The 16,569-nt window shown below is 57.9% G+C and overlaps 1 protein-coding gene across 1 annotated transcript; it reads left to right on the top strand.

Annotated features, from left to right (window-relative positions):
• The first annotated feature begins 253 nt into the window (after positions 1–253).
• LOC309350151 (rho-related BTB domain-containing protein 2-like) lies at positions 254–12,141 on the top strand. Its single transcript, XM_081876860.1, has 10 exons — positions 254–364; positions 1,068–1,269; positions 1,390–1,493; positions 2,862–3,047; positions 3,994–4,904; positions 5,780–5,898; positions 8,367–8,517; positions 9,078–9,166; positions 10,204–10,309; positions 10,978–12,141. Exons 2-10 carry the CDS (start codon positions 1,078–1,080, stop codon positions 11,151–11,153), a joined length of 2,034 nt encoding a protein of 677 aa, XP_081732986.1. The 5' UTR covers positions 254–364; positions 1,068–1,077; the 3' UTR covers positions 11,154–12,141.
• Positions 12,142–16,569: the final 4,428 nt, after the last annotated feature.

The raw sequence follows: 16,569 nt of genomic DNA, 5'->3' as shown, positions 1-16,569 counted from the left end.
CCTCCCCTCCCTCCTCCCTCCCTCCCTCCCGCCGCGGACGCGCCTTCCAGGCGGGGGCGGGGCCAGGGCGTCACGTGGCGGGTGGGCGGGGCCGGGCGGGGCTGCGGCGCCGGAGGCTCCTGGCCGCCTCCTTTGTCCGGGCGGCGCCGGCTGGCCATTGGCTGAGCGCAGCGCGGCGGGGCGGGGCGGGGCGGGGCGGGGCCGGCGGGGAGATAAGGGGGCGTCGGAGGGGGGAGAGCGACGCCCAGCCCAGGCCCGGGATGGGATGGGGCCCCGGAGGAGGAGGAGGCGCCCCCGCACGGGCCGCGCCTCGCCCCCCGCCCCGGGGGGGGCCCTGAAGCCCCGGGACAGCCGGGCGGAGACGGTGAGTAGGCGAGGGGGGGGCAGGACGGGGCGACCCCCCCCTTCCCGGGACCCCCCGCCCCCCCTCCGCCGCCCTCTCCCGACGGGCCGGGGCGCCTTTGTTCCCCGGGCTGCTGCACCGGACGGGCCCCCGCCTGCCATCAGCTCCAGCCCCATGGATCGGGACCTGGACTATGATCGTGGGGGGCCCCGATCCCCCCTCCGCCGTCCTTTCCCGATGGGTCTTTGTCTTTGTCCTCCGGGCTGCTGCACCTGACGGGAATCCGCCTGCCCGCCTGCCTGCCCCCCTTCCCCTCTGCCTTTCTCAGCTGCAGCCCCATGGATCTGGACCTGGACTATGAGCGACCCCGCCCCGCCACCGCCACTAGGGGGGTTTTGGGGGGAGGGAACTGGCCGCCCGCCCTTCCCGCCACGGGGACCCCCCCTCGCCCCCTCCTCTCCCGGAGACACCCAGGTCTTTGTCCTCCGGGCTGCTGCACCTGACGCACACCCGCCTGCCCCTCCCCTCCCCTCTGCCTTCCCCAGCTGCAGCCCCATGGATCTGGACCTGGACTATGAGGGCCCCATGACCCCACCCCTGCCGCCACCAGGGGTTTTTTGGGGGGTGGAGGGAGCTCTCCCGACGGGACGGGGCGGCTCTTTGTCCTCCGGGCTGCTGCACCTGACGGGCACCCGCCTGCCCCCTTCGCCTCTGCCCTTCTCAGCTGCAGCCCCATGGATCTGGACCTGGACTATGAGCGCCCCAACGTCGAGACCATCAAGTGCGTGGTGGTGGGTGACAATGCCGTGGGCAAGACCCGCCTCATCTGCGCCAGGGCCTGCAATGCCACCCTCACCCAGTACCAGCTGCTGGCCACCCACGTGCCCACCGTCTGGGCCATCGACCAGTACCGCGTGTGCCAGGAGGTGAGGCGGGCCAGGGGGACCAGAAAGACCCTTTCCCTTCTCTTCCGCCCGCTTCCTGCCACTTCCTTTGTGACGGACCCCCCACCCCCCTGTCTCCCCCCACCCCATGCCCACCCCTAGGTGCTGGAGCGCTCGCGCGACGTGGTGGACGAGGTCAGCATCTCCCTGCGGCTCTGGGACACCTTTGGGGACCACCACAAGGACCGGCGCTTCGCCTACGGCAGGTGAGGCCAAGGGGGGGGCTCCCCAGGTGGGCAGGGGCACGTTGAGTTGGAAGGGACCCCCAAAGCTCATCTAGACCAACCCCACGCAATGTAGGGGTCGCAGCGAAAGCTCCAGTGTCAGAGAGCCTGCCACTTTCCGTGTCCCTCCTACTCTGACTGGCAGCAGCCCTCCAGGGGCACAGCTTTATCTGGAGTGGGTGGGAGGGAGGGAACGGGTCTGTGCCCACTGGCACTGGGAGGGCAGGAGATAGGGAGACCCACAGGAGGTGGAGCCCAGACAGTGGGCCGCCTGCTTCCAGCCTCCTCCCACCTGGGACCTTCGCCATGCCAAGCATGTGTCCCAGGCTGGGTCTGCTGCAGCCGGTCTCCCTCGCAAGAGGGGTTGGCCAGAGATTTGCAGCCTGGGGGTGGCGGGCAGGGGGCTGGGGGTCTGAGGGGGCTGGCTGGCTGTGGTTGTGATTTCTTGCACGGAATCATGGAAATGGAAGGGACCCCCAAAGGGCATCTATCCCAACCCCACAAAATGTAGGAATTGCAACGAAAACATCCCTGACAGATGGAGAGGAAGCCCCCCTCCCTTCCCTTCGCATGTCCTTTGCCTTCCACTTCTGGGTGGGTTGCAGTGTCCTTTGGCCTTCCTGGGTTGGGCTTGCGGGGGGGGGGGGTTGGTGTTTCATTCCTCCCCCTCCCCGCTGTCTGCCAGGCCTCTCCTGGCCCTGGAACCCGGCCTGGCGCCCTGCGGCCTCCGACTCACGTTCTCCACGTTCACAACTTGGCTGCTGAGCCTTCCGAAATTCTTGAAGGGGGGGCGGGGGGAGGCCCTCTCCTATTTCACATCTGCTCCAGAGACTGCGGCCTCTTTCTCGCTAGGAGCCTCCCCCCCCCCTTTCCCAGGTGTAGAGAAAAACCCCCTTCTCCACTTCCTGTGGATTTTCACCCTTGGGCTCCCCTTTGGCAGAGCAGGTGCTCCCTGGCTCAGGCTGGCAGCCAACCTGGCAGGGCCAACCTGGCCTTGTCACTCTTGGGACATCTCCCTTGGTGGAGCACGAGGCTCTGGGCTCTGAATCTCAGGGTTGTGGGTCTGAGCCCCACTTTGGGCGAAATTGCAGTCTCTCGAGGTCCCTTCCAACTTGGAGGTCTCCTGGCCAAATCAGCAGGAAGCGGGCACCCTGGGTTCTCCACGTGCGATATGCCAGCCGGGCTTGACCTCTTGTCTGCCCTTTATCCTTCCGAGTCCTGGCTCTCTGGCCCCTTGCGCCATGTCACGGGGCTCTGGGAACAGAAATCCCGGACTCTTCCTCCTGGGCCGAGTGCCAGTCTGTGCCAGCGGTGGTGGGTCCTTCACCCGCCTGCCTTCTCCCCCCGCAGGTCGGACGTGGTGGTGCTCTGCTTCTCCCTGGCCAACCCCAACTCCCTGCGACACGTGACCAGCATGTGGTACCCCGAGATCAAGCACTTCTGCCCACGAACCCCCATCGTGCTGGTCGGCTGCCAGCTGGACCTGCGCTACGCTGACCTGGAGGCCGTCAACCGCGCTCGCCGACCGCTGGCCAAGTAGGGACACCAAGACACACGCACCCCCATGATGCTCTCGGGGCTGTGTGCCAAACGAGAGCCCCCGTTCTTGGGGATCTGGTGGGAGATGCCCCCCAGGGGTGGTTCTGCTAGGAAACTAAGGAGATTTAAGCTCCAGGGCCGTTAATTCCACAAGTGTGTAGTTCACATTGCTTAACAATTTTACTTTAATAAGTGCAGAATGCAAAGTGGACGCGCCGGTTGCGATTTGGTGCTTCTGCGCATGTGCAACCCCCGAAACCCAGAAGTAACCCGTTCCAGTACTTCTGGGTTTCGACAGGTTCGTAACCCGAAAAAACGCAACGTGAAGTGTCTGTAACCCAAGGTATGACTGTAAATATATAACATTTCCCTAATTTTCATCCACGCCCACATAACTTGAAAACTATGGGACGTAGGAAACTTTTACTCACACGTGTGAGATAATCCAGGGCAGCAGTTTTAATCAGAATCTGAGAAGCGATAGTTACATTCATTTTAAAAGGATAGTGGTCTGTCATTGAAGATGATGACAGGGGTTTTTCCAGACCTCGTTCCTTGTTGCGAAGGGGCCCCCACGACAGTTCAAGCGTCCGGGCCCCCGAAATGTAGGCCTGCCCCTGATCCTGCCTTGTCCCCTAGAATAATTGTGCAGGGTGACTGTTAGAGTTGGACAAGGCCTTGGGAGACCAGGGTTCGAATCCCGGCTGAGCCGCAAAGCCGGTCTGTGAGCAGTCAGCCTCTCTCATCAGCCTTGCAGGGTGGTGGTTGCTCTGAGGACACATGGGGAGGGGGAGAACCATGCGCACCCCCTTGGGGGAAAAAGATATCCTAGTAATGCAAAAATTGAATATGATTTGGTGCTTCCCTGTCTTAGCCCGGAGAGGCTCTGCCTGGCATCCTTTTGTCCTGACCCCCTGCCCTTTCCTCTCCTCGCCCCCCCCAGGCCCATTAAGCCATCGGACATCCTTCCCCCCGAGTGTGGGCACGAGGTGGCGAAGGAGCTGGGCATCCCCTACTATGAGACCAGCATGGTGGCTCAGTTTGGCATCAAGGACGTCTTTGACAACGCCATCCGCGCCGCCCTCATCTCTCGCCGCCACCTGCAGTTCTGGAAGTCCCACCTGAAGAAGGTGCAGCGGCCCCTGTTGCAGGCCCCCTTCTTGCCCCCCAAGCCGCCCCCGCCCGTCATCCACATCCCGGAGCCGGCGCTCGGAGAGGGCAGGGGCCCCGACGCCCTCTTCCGCCAGCCGCTGTGCGCCGACGTGGTCTTCTGCCTGCAGGGGGGCCACCGGGTCTTTGCCCACCGGGTCTACCTGGCCACATCCTGCTCTAAATTCTACGACCTCTTTGCGCTGGACTCTCCTGAGGCCGCGGGGGCTAAGGAACCGGCGGTGAGGACTAGGAGCTTGGATGCCGACATCCAGTGTGGCTCGGCGGCGGCGGCGGCAGCTTCTCTCCGGGCCTCGCAGAGCGATGACCCCCTGCGCTTGGGTCGGGCGCCGCAGGCGCTGGCGGGCTGGGGCCGGGGCTTCGTCAGCATGCGCCAGGAGGCGGTGCGCGACCCCGTGACGCATCGCGAGAAGCCCATGGCGGCCGTCTACCTGGACGGGCTGGTGCAGGTGGGGCCTTTCCTGGCGGTGCTGGAATACCTGTACACGGGGCGGCTGGAGCAGCACGGCGCCGACCTGATGCAGGTGGCGGCCATCGCTGAGCTGCTGGAGGTCTTTGACCTGCGCATGATGGTGGCCAACATCCTCAACAAGGAGAGCTTCATGAACCAGGAGATCACCAAGGCCTTCCACGTCCGCCGCGCCAACCGGATCAAGGAGTGCCTGAGCAAGGGCACCTTTGCAGGTAGAGGAGGGGGCAGAGGGGGGCGGTCAGGGGGGGGCTCAGCTGGGCAGGAAGGGAGGAGGGGAAGGGAGGCAAGTCTCCGGGGAGGAGCGGCTGGAGAGAAGAGAATTGCAGAATTGTGGAGTGGGACCCAGGGGTCATCCAGTCCAACCCCAACACTGGGAAGTCATGTGACAGCCATGAAGGGCTCTCCCAGGCAGGGCCGGATTGAGGTTTGATAAGGCCCTCAGCTCCTGAAGGTAACGGGCCCCTTTCTATGTCCAGCTGTCCTTTGTCCGCAACAAATTGTCGCTGTTTTTTGGTGTTGAATAGATGCTATATGGTAATTCATGGACCTCGTAGGTATCTAAAGCCATTTGCATATAACAAAATATGTAGTGATTGTTGAATTGAAATACAGTTAATAACCAGTGATAATTTAGGGAGCAGGCTAGCAGGCTTACATCATAGGAGCTGACACAACAGAAAACACTGCTGCTGTATGTAGGTTTTATTTTATTTTTTATCTTATATTTTGGAAATGTACATCCAGTTTTTTTCCCTTACAATTTTTTTGGGGACCCCAAGAGAGTGGGGCCCCAAGGCATAGCTTGTTTAGCTTATACATAAATCCGGCCCTGGTCCCAGGGCAGACGGGGCAGCGAGCCACCGTCAAAGATCTGAAGCAGTGTCCGATCAAATGTTAACAAGAACCTTTTGAGGACCAGAGCTGGGTGACTGTGGAACAGACTCCCCGGGGAGATGGGCTTTCCTTCGTTGGAGGTTTCTCAGCCCAGGTTGGGGGACCACCTGCCAGGTGGGTTTAGCCCTGACTTCTGCATTCAGCTCTCCGAGAGGAAGCCCCCCCTGACGGCCCGCTTTCTCTTCCCTGCCAGATGTCGTCTTTGTGGTCGACGACGGGTTGGTGCCGGCCCACAAGCCCCTTCTCCTGGCCGGCTGCGACTTCATGGTCGCCATGTTTGGGAGCACCTTCCGGGAGAGCTGCGCTGCAGAGGTGAGGAGTGGGGGGCAGCGGGGAGGCCTGGAAAGGGCGCTGGGTGGGGGCCCCTCTTGGGGTGGGAGTTTGAGCCTTCAGGGATGTCGCTGGCTGGACATCCTTGGGGTGGGGGATTTTGGAGGCCATTTTTTGGTATTTTATTATGTGCTTAGAGCGCATCTATAGTCCGCTCTTCAGCCCCAAAGGCTCCCAGAGCAGCTTCCGTATGATCAGAGTCCCTCCCTGCTGGCTGATAACCAGTGAGACACAGCACACAAAGAGGAAGGAGCAGGGAGGGAAGAGGAAAACCACAACTTCTAAACAGCTTGTTTATTTTATCTCTGGAAACTTATATGCTGCTTGATTGGGGGGCGGGGAAAGGATAAGTGTTTTACAATAAGCTTAAAACAATAAAATTATCACTAAAAGATTGACGGCCATAAATATGCAGACAGTTAAAACCAGACTAGAATAGACAGAAACCAACTGAAACTCTTGCAAACTTTCTAAGCATCTGGGTCGGCTGGTCTGAATAAGCCGAAAGCAAAGCCTGATATCAACAGGCCGGGAGCCTCCAGAGTGTTTGTGTTGCCACACTAAATGTTCTCCCAGATGCGGTGGGGATATTGTGTGGCACCTGTACAAGTGCCAGTCCCACAGATCAAAGTGGACGGATGTGGGGAAAGGCGATCTCACTGGTCCCAGGCTTCCTTTATATGCTAAGATTAACACTTTGAACTTGGCCGGGAAGCAGATTGGCAAGGCGGGCAGATCTCTGCACACAGGTGCCCCACGGTGACCTGGCGTGGCTCCAGCCAGCAATTGCTCTGCAGTATCCTGCCCGGACTGCGGCTTCCAGATCCAGCCCACACGGAGCGCCTTGTGCCCCGAATGACCAGCTGCCACGGTTCTGGGGGCAGGAGGAGCCAGGGAAAGCTGCCCTCTGGCACCTGAGCAGGTGCAGTGAGCTCTGTCTCTCGGCTCTCCAGTGGCTGGAATGGCTAAAGGTGGGGGGGTGCAAGTCTTGCCCTGTCATGCAAAAATCCTGAGGATCCATGGGCTTTTACCTTCCCCCTCCCAGGCAGCCTCCTTTATCTCTAGCGTCCCTTAGCTCTCTCCCCGATTAGCAAACGATCAGCAGCTTTGTTTCAACACCCACTTTCCTCTTTCCAAAAAAAAAAAAAAAAAGCACGATCTGTTTTTCTCCCCTGGGCAATTCGGCTCCAGGGACCACACATTCACTCCATAAGACGCACAGACATTTCCCCTTACTTTTCAGGAAGAAAAAAGTGCGTCTTATGGAGCGAAAAACACGGTATATCTTTTCTTGCCACTGGCATCGTGTGAAGCCCTGGGCTGGGGGTGGCTGTCCTGGCAGCTGAGCCAAGAGGCCTGGCGGGTCAACGGCATGGGCTGCTGACGTGGGTCAGGCTTCCGACCGAGTGTGCACCCATTGCCAGGCACCCGCCTTCTCTCTGCATGGCAAAGGTGGTGTTGGTGGGGCGAGTCCTGACCCCCACCCCGTGCTCTGTGACCCTCAAGCTGGGCCCAGGCCTCTTTCCCTCCCGCGCCCGACCCCTTTGGCAGCAGGAAAACCAGCTGGCTGCTGGAATGTGCTCCCCCAGCTAGGAGCTGCCAGGGCCTGAGTTAAATCGGGCATCTCAAAAAGAAAGGGTCACGGGGCTCACGAGGGGCCGGGGCGGCAGCCAAGGCTCTTCTGGCGGCACCCTGGCCTCCCCCCGGCCTGCCCAAATTGGTCTTGCTTCCGTCTTGTCTGGGCTTCAGAGGCTCTTTTGTTCCCCTTTGGGGAGGGGGGTTTCAGCCTCTCTCCCCGGCTAACTGTAAAGTAGCAAGGCAAATGCCTCTGAGCATGTGCAGAGGGCGCTCTTTCTGGGTTGCTGGCGGAAGCAGCTTCCGTCCTTCCAGAAAGAAATCTCCCAAGTCCAAGGAGGAGCTGGAGGGCCGGGTGGGGAGGTTTGGAGGGGGCAACTGGGGGGCAGCGAGGAAAAGCGTTGGGTTGGTGGGGGTTGCGTGACTTTGCCCAGGAGCCCCCAGGACTGGGGACAAGAGGAGAGCAGAGGAGTCATTGTTTTTATTTCCTGAAGTTTATGCACCGCCTGATTGTAAAACGAAACGGAAAAGCAAACCTCAAAGCGGTTTGCAAAAAAGGTGCAACAATAAAGTGAGGCTTTTGCAAAGCTAAAATAACGACAGGCGAAAAGCATGACATCTCACAGAGACTCTCTCTCGGCATCCTAGCAGGCTTGTCTTCCAAACCAGAATGTTTGGCCCTGGAGGCACCTGCTTGATCTCAAGTGGCAAGGAGTTCCGGGTGCCACCCGTCCAGTTCTTATCAATACAGAGCTGGTCTTGCATGGCGAAGGTGCCTGCTTGAGATCTATGGGCAGAAGGCCCAAAGCCGGAGGGTAGGGGGGGCCAGGCCAAGGCAGCTCCTCCAGAGACCCTTCTGCCCCCCGCCCCCCCAGGTCGCCTTGCCGGGCACCAACTGCGCCTGCCTGCGGGCCGTGCTGGAGTTCCTCTACACGGGCCTCTTTGTCCCCACACCAGACCTGGACGCCATGGAGCTGCTGGTGCTGACCAACCGCCTTTGCCTAACCCGCCTGCAGGCCCTGACCGGTGAGTCCTTGGCTGGGCTGGACCCGGATGTGGGGGGGGGAGGAGGAGGAGGAGGGGCTCCCCCCCCCCTGCTCACCCATCTGGCCGCTGCTGCCTCCTGCCTGGAGGCCGCTTATGTAAGCTGCCGATAAGATAATGAGGCTGTTTGTTGGGGACGCAGCGTCCCTGGGATCAATGAGTCCCTGAGCCTGGATGGCTGGCCAGCAGCGGGTGGGTGCGTGGGGGCCATTAGCCTCTCAGGAAGCAGTGCTGGGGGGGGGGAGAGAGGAAATGGAAGGAGGGGCCTCTTTCTCGCTTGTCCTGTCTGGGTTCTGGGGAGCGGCAGTGGAGCTCCTGAGCGCATACAGAGTGCATTCCTGGGAGAAGAGAGGAGAGGAGCGCAGGGAGCCTTTTCACGGGGAGAATGTGCTCTCTTTGGAGCCCTGTCTAGGAATGCCTGGGTGGGTTCTGGGGAGCGGCAGTGGGGCCCCTGAGCATGCACAGAGTGCATTCCTGGGTTTTCTTGGGGGTGAGGCTGCCTCTCCCAGTCTGAGGAGGCCCTTTCCTGGTCTTCTCCCCAGAGCAGTACGCAGTGGATGAACTGGTCCATGCCAGCCTGCAGAAGGTGGAGATTGACGCCCAGGTCATCCTCTACCTGGAGATGACGCAGGTATTCATCAGCCCCACAGGCTCCCTCTCTAATTATTATTATTGTTGTTGTTATTGAACTAATTAAACAAATGAATACAACAGAATTAACAGAACTCTCCCCCTGGGGGGAAAAACAGCGCAATGTTAGGCTGGAAAAGTTCTTGAGGCCATTAGGAAAAATCAAATGTCACGTTGTGTTACGGAGAGGGAATCCTGTGTCCGTATTTGGAACCCCAGAAGTGTAGAATTGGAAGGGACCTGAAAGAGATCACAGCTATTAGCTGCAAAGAAGATAAATTCAACCAAAGGAGATGCAGAATTTTTGCAGGGTCCTCCGAGCCGTTCGCAACACGCAATTTATGAGATTTTTTTCCAATTCATGCTAAACTCTGCATGTTTTTTAATAACAAATTGGAAGCTGCCAATCCATTCTGGGGGGGCGGGGGGCAGCTGAGGTTCTGCCAGCTACCAGTGTCCCTGACTGGAGTTTTTGAGAGCGAAAGCCTTTTAGCGGACGCAGCTGCACTGAAGATGGATCGAGACCCAGCCTTTGCAGGGTGGAGCCCTGGGTGTGGGTGTCTGCCCTGGGGGGCTTCTGGATTCTGCCCCTGGGAACATGGGGTGTCTGAAGTCCCCCCCCCCCGATGTATTTGCTGCCAGGACTGGGCCTTCTGAATTCACAGCACTGCCACTGAGCAAACCTCTCTCCCCCCGGCATGGTGAATTTTGTGGCTTGGAGTCATTCTCAAAATCAAGATAGTGGGCAGATCAAGGGAAGGCACAGATCCGCTCTCTCCTGCCTCGGTCAGAGCGCTGTGTCCGGTTCTGGGCACCACAATTTAAGAAGGAAATAAGATAAACAGGGCTCAGTTGGTTGGAGTCTTCTGCTCCAAGGCTGCGGGTTCAAACCCCATATAGGGCAGCTGCAGAGTCCTGCCTTCCAAGGGGGTTGGGCCAGATGACCCCCAGAGTCGCTTCAGGGATCTTTGGAGATGGGGTGGGGGCCGTGCATTTGCTTTTGTGCCCCTCACCGTTGCCCCCCTCCTCCCCCCGCAGTTCCACAATGCCCGCCAGCTGGCTGCCTGGTGCCTTCACTATCTTTGCACCAACTACAACAGCGTCTGCCGCCGCTTCCCCCGCGAGATGAAGTGCATGTCTCCAGGTAGGGCGTGGGGCAGGTGCCCCTGGGCATGGGGGAACCACTGCCGGGGGGGCACAGCTCCTCTGCTTGGGGGGCGGCCCTCTGCCCAGGGAGGCAGGAGGTGTGGTTCCCGCATTGCAGGTGTGGGGCACTAGACGGGCGAAGGGATGGTGGGGCTGTTTCTGCCCTTCTGGGAGGTGCTGAATTGCGGAGGTGGCGGGGTCTGTGTTGGATGTCCCTGTTTGGATACTGCTGGGGAGACGGGGGCATCAGGCCAGGCCTCCAGCTGGCTCCAGCCACTGCCGGGTAGCCGGACGATCACCGGTCTCCCTTGGAACAGCATCAATCGGCGACACAAGCCTCAGATACATTTAGAGACCCGTGCACACTCTGTCAGCAGAGTGAATAAATCTTCTCACAGCAGAAGAGGCGGACAGAGCCATGTGCAAGCAGTATATTAGTGTTTTATTTAGTAGCAGGAACAAAGGAAAAAACCATGTCTGCTTCCCTTCGTCTCCAGCAAAACAGCAGCCATGCAAAAGCTATATACAAACGGAAGTTCCCAGAAAGCGCTGTGCTGGAAATGTGAACAGGCATGTGACACACAACAGTCCTGCCTGTTCCTTTTAAGGTAGAAGGGCACTAGATCCTAACAGCCCCATCTCCCTGTCTCTCTCCCCCCCCCCCAGAGAACCAGGCCCACTTTGAGCGCCACCGCTGGCCCCCGATCTGGTACCTGAAGGAGGAGGACCGCTTCCTACGCCTGCAGAGAGAGCGCCAGCTGGAGGAGGAGATGCTTCAGAAACAGCACCCGCGGCGCAAGTGGTGCTTCTGGCGCCCCCAGCACACCAGCCCCGTCTCCTGAGCCCCCTCCCCACCCCCACCGGGCTCCCAGGGGACCTCGGCCGAGAGGGGAGGGCCTCTGCCTTGTTTACAACCCCCCCCCAGCCTTCCTGCCAGCTCTGTGCCTCTTACCATGGCTGCCATGCCTTTCTCTCTGTGTGTTTACGCCCTCTGCCCTGCCCCACAGAGCAGGCGGGCCCCTAACCAGCTGCCTCTCCAGTCGCTACCTCTGACCTTTGCAGTATTCTGGGGGTGGTGGGGAGGTTTGGGGGTGCAGGAGGAGGGGGTGCGGAGCTGCTACGAATCGGGGTTGGTCTGGACCCACCCCACACGGGGCCGGCTGGACCTGGGGTTTGGGGGCAGGGTGGTGTTGTGTTGGGGGTCTCTGAGCCGCGTGGCTGTAGGTTGAGAGGGGAGGGAATAGTGGGGGGTGGGAGATTTGCATAGGAGGGTGGGGTGCATGAGGGGGTGGCAGGAGCCGTGGGCCCTGCGTGGGGTGTAATGGGGGGGTAGAGATTCTTCTAGCTGTAGGAGCTGCTTCCTGTCTGTGCTTGTCTGCTGGGTGGGGGGATGCGGGCGGGGGGAGCTTTGGACCCCTCCCCAGGCCGGTGCCTTGGACACAACGCAAGCCTCTTCTCTGGACTGGGGGGGGGGTTTGCAACTCCCTCCCCCCCTCTTGCCTGTCCAGCTTGGTGCATTTAGGGAGGGCTGTGGTCAGCCCATCGGCACCCGGCAAACCTGCACAACCAAGGTTTTTTATACTTTTTTCTACGTGTTCCGTTTCCCCCCTCTTTCTCCCCGAACCTCGGCCAAGCACAAACCTAACCCAGGGTGGGGCCGCCTCTGGCACTCACCGTACAGAAGGGCTTTGGCGGTGCAGGGGGGTCCTTTGCGACCTGGGCTGCATCTGCGTCTCTAACCACTGTGAGCTGAGCCTTGCCGCTGCGACCTTTCTTACACACTTCAGTATTGGACTGTTTTAACCTTTTAATAAACCCTTTTGTATGGTGCTCCTGCGAGAGAGGGCTGCCGTGGCATTATTTATTACGTCTGACAGTTGCTCCGTCTGGCACAAAGAGCCTTCCAGCTGTACGGACAAAGAAACCCTCGCCTAATAATAATAATATTTAATGTTTGTGCCCTGCCCATCTGAGTGTGCAAAACATCAAACGTTAAAAACTTCCCTATCCAGGCTGTAGATGCGGTAAAACCAAAGGGGGGGGGGGAATACATTGAAAACATCCCACCCACTTCTAAAAGGTCACAGGCCTGTTTCTAGAGGAAAGCTTTTGCCTGGTGCCCGGCGAGTCTCCTTGGGCAGAGCATCCCCCAAACAGGGCCACTGCAGAAAAGGCCTGTTCTCGTGATGCCACCCTCCAGGCCTCTGGTGGGGGGCATACACAGATAGGAAGAAGGGGTGTGTGGGTGACTTTGAGCCTTTCTGCAGAGGACAGAAAAGGCACAAACAGAAGAAAGCTGCTTTTCTGCTCCTGTGGAGGGTAGAACTTAAAGCAGAGCTTTCCAAACTCTGTCGCAACACATTATTGTGTTGGCTGCAGTGGGTCAGCGTGTCTTGCGAATGCTCCCTACGTTTCCCCAGGGGCTGGAAATGGGTTAGTTTAACCTCTGGTTAACCTGACTGTAGTCTTGGTGTATTGCAAAATGATGCTGGTCTGAAAAGTGTGTCGCCAACGTGAAAAGTTTGGAAATCTCTGGCTTAAAACTTACAAGGGGATTCCGACGACACATCAGGAAGGAAGGTGGGGGTCTCTCCTACCTCTGAGGTTTCCAAGCAGATGTCGGATGGCCAGGAATTCCTGCATGGCAGGGGGTTGAACTAGATGCCCCTCGGGTGCACCTGCCATGATCTGCCTTTCCAGCTGCTGGAGGGGAGGCAGGTGAAGAGAGGCTGGGGATTGAGGACGAGAAGGTGGCGGCGACTGGGGGGGGGTCTTCCATCTCTCAAGAGCCATGCAGTGATGCTGCCCCTCAAGGCGATGAAGCTCTGCCATGTTTGAGAGGAGCAGGAAGTGGGGGGGGGGTTCAGCCTACACTCGACCCTGGCAGAGACACATGCCCGACCGGCATGTTCTCCCCCTCCTGATCGATCGTTCAGGAGCTTCAAAAGCTTTCTTCAGCCCGAACATCACAGCGACTGATGCCAACCGACACCGGCACACTTAGGGATCCACAGAGCGTTCGCATTTCGTGTGACAGACCTCAGCAACTCAGCATTTTGGCTAATCTACTTTATTTACATATAAACACACACGGAGCACTGCAACATGACTCCCTCTCTCTCTCTCTCTCTCTCGCATCAGACAGCAAAGAGAAAAAAGAACAAAGGACTATAGTCCCACTTCACGGAACACAGTGACACAAACATCCTGTCTCCGTCACTTCCCACTCTGTGGAGTCAAAACATACACTGTCATGTGAAAGAGAACAGTCCCATGACTGCAGCCACGGAGCAGGAATTCTAACATCTCCCCCTGCAGCCATTCCTGCTTCCCTCTTCCCCTCCACACGCTTGTTTGGAAAATGGAGGCAGGGAGGTTTTTCTCCCTCTCTCAGAAGACCGGGACTCCTGGACTGTCCAAGGAAGCCAAATGCTGGGAGAGTCAGGACGGATGAAAGGAGCTGTGGAACTCCTGCCTGCAGGAGGCAGGCGACCTGGATGGGTCCACAAAAGGGAAGAGGTCTATCGGCTGGAGGCAGCCACGCTTCGGAAAATCACCTGCTGGAAACTGCAGGAGAGGAGAGAGGATGTTCTTTGTGCGCATAATGGCATGAGTGGCTGAACCCCTGCTTGTTTGTGAGTGGGTGCCTTGCAGGGGGCTGGACTGGATGACCACTGGGGTCCCTTCCAGCCCTGCAGTTCTATGATTCAGCCCAGCTCTTCTTGTGTTAGAGGGCATGCAGAGGGGAGTCGACCCCCATGGGTGATTTGCCCGTCTGCATTCCCCCATTTTGCTAGGGAGCAGGGTCTCTGCCTTTTGCATTCTCCAGAAGCCCTTCAGGCTCAGTGGTGGAGGGAAAAGAGAAATCTTGGCTGGGGCTGAAGTCATGAGGGCGTTGCTCCACGGAGCACCTGACTTCCCTTGGCAAGCTGCCTCTTCTTGAAGGGCCTGCAGCTGCCTTCTGGCCCTGGGGGGCTTGGGCTGGAGCTGCAGAACAGCCCAGAGAGGAGCCCCTTCCCCAAGGCTCCTCCAAGCAGCTGCCAGCCCCTTGATGTGGGCAGAGGCGAGAGGCCTTCGGGTTTGCAGGAATCCTTTGCTGCCATGAGCAGGGCAACGGCCTGGCCACCTCTAGAAGAGTCCTATAGGAGGAGGAGGGGGCTGCCCAAACGCCTGTGCAGGGAGAAATGTGATCGGAGCCTGTTTATAGCTGGCTTGGCTGCTTCCAGCCCTGCACGCTGTTGCAACACTCTGCCAAAGTTGGCATTCCTCCACTTGCACACAAGCTGCCCTTGGAGTTTGGCCCAGAGGCTCTTCGGTGCGGTTCTGTGCAGCCAGGAGGGAAGCACTGGGGTCAGAGGAGCCCCTTGCCCTTGGTCCCCTTTGACCACAGGGGGAGGTCACCTGGGGGGGGGGAGTCCCTGGAACGACGGCTCCTTCCCCCAGTCTCTCCCCTGGGGAAGCGGAGCAGCAAGACCAGCCTAGATGTCCCCCCACTGTAACCCGAGAGGCAGCGATGTTGCTTAAGGGAGCCACAGGGCAGAAGGGCCATGTTAACGGAGAAATCTGAGGGCTCCCTTGGACAAAAAGGCAGGACACCAGCCAGGAAGACCAGAGCAAAACAGCAGCCAGTAGGCATGGTCTTAGAATCATAGAATCATAGAGTTGGAAGAGACCACAAGGGCCATCGAGTCCAACCCCCTGCCAAGCAGGAAACACCATCAGAGCACTCCTGACATATGGTTGTCAAGCCTCTGCTTAAAGACCTCCAAAGAAGGAGACTCCACCACACTCCTTGGCAGCAAATTCCACTGTCAAACAGCTTACTGTCAGGAAGTTCTTCCTAATCTTTAGGTGGAATCTTTTTTCTTGTAGTTTGGAACCATTGCTCCGTGTCCGCTTCTCTGGAGCAGCAGAAAACAACCTTTCTCCCTCCTCTATGTGACATCCTTTTATATATTTGAACATGGCTATCATATCACCCCTTAACCTCCTCTTCTCCAGGCTAAACATGCCCAGCTCCTTTAGCCGTTCCTCATAAGGCATCGTTTCCAGGCCTTTGACCATTTTGGTTGCCCTCCTCTGGACACGTTCCAGTTTGTCCGTGTCCTTCTTGAACTGTGGTGCCCAGAACTGGACACAGTACTCCAGGTGAGGTCTGACCAGAGCAGAATACAGTGGCACTATTACTTCCCTTGATCTAGATGCTAGACTCCTATTGATGCAGCCCAGAATTGCATTGGCTTTTTGAGCTGCCGCGTCACACTGTTGGCTCATGTCAAGTTTGTGGTCAACCAAGACTCCTAGATCCTTTTCACATGTACTGCTCTCAAGCCAGGTGTCACCCATCTTGTATTTGTGCCTCTCATTTTTTTTGCCCAAGTGCAATACTTTACATTTCTCCCTGTTAAAATTCATCTTGTTTGTTTTGGCCCAGTTCTCTAATCTTGATTGAAGACTGTCCGACAGGACTCCCACCTGCCACCAGGTGGAACAAGATGGCAGCCCAGAACAAAAGAGAATCCAAACTTTTATTAGCTGCTAATCCTCACGTTACACCCCCCCCAACTACATCACTAATACATCATGATTACATCATGAAAGGGGAGGTCTGGTGGCAGTAATCTGAGCATCCTGGACCCTGCCCCATGGTTGCCCTTGCCCTCCATCAAACACCCATCCAGTGTAACAAAATGGATCTTTACATTTCCCTGTTTTCCAGCCAAGTTCATCCCACCCTTTTGTCTTCATCTGGGTTTGTTATTTCTGGAATGGCTACCTGTCTGGCACTCGGGTGTCAGGAGGCCAGGGATTATCACTCAGGCAGAGGGGCTGCTGAGGAGCTGAGCTCACATGTCTATAGGAATTTCTGAAGTTTTCCCTGTGAGCCAGTACATAGATCCATTGATCGGTGAATTCTTACATTTGGTATTGTGCAGCAAAGGCCCTTTGAATAGATAGGAAGAAACTGGGATGAAGTGTTTTGTGGGGACAAATCACGAAAGTCACAAAAGCGATGGTGCTGGTTTTGGTAGTGGGCTGCATGCGCATGATATCTGCTGGAGGGGCAGCCCCGCCCCCAACCTATACATAAATTCCTGCAACAGTCATCCTTCCAAAAGCAATGTCGGACACGGAGGGGGCTGTTTTTTCTCTGGCCGTTCTATGCATTCCCATTTTGCAGCAGGGTAAAGGAAGAGCTGCCCAAAGTCGTGGAAGGCCAAGGCTGAGCTGTGACTTGTGCTGCACTCGGCACACACT

Source organism: Podarcis erhardii (assembly GCF_964252035.2).
Source record: "Podarcis erhardii genome assembly, chromosome: 9".
Classification (NCBI taxonomy): Eukaryota; Metazoa; Chordata; class Lepidosauria; order Squamata; family Lacertidae; genus Podarcis; species Podarcis erhardii.
This window is presented reverse-complemented; position numbering and strand designations above follow the sequence as displayed.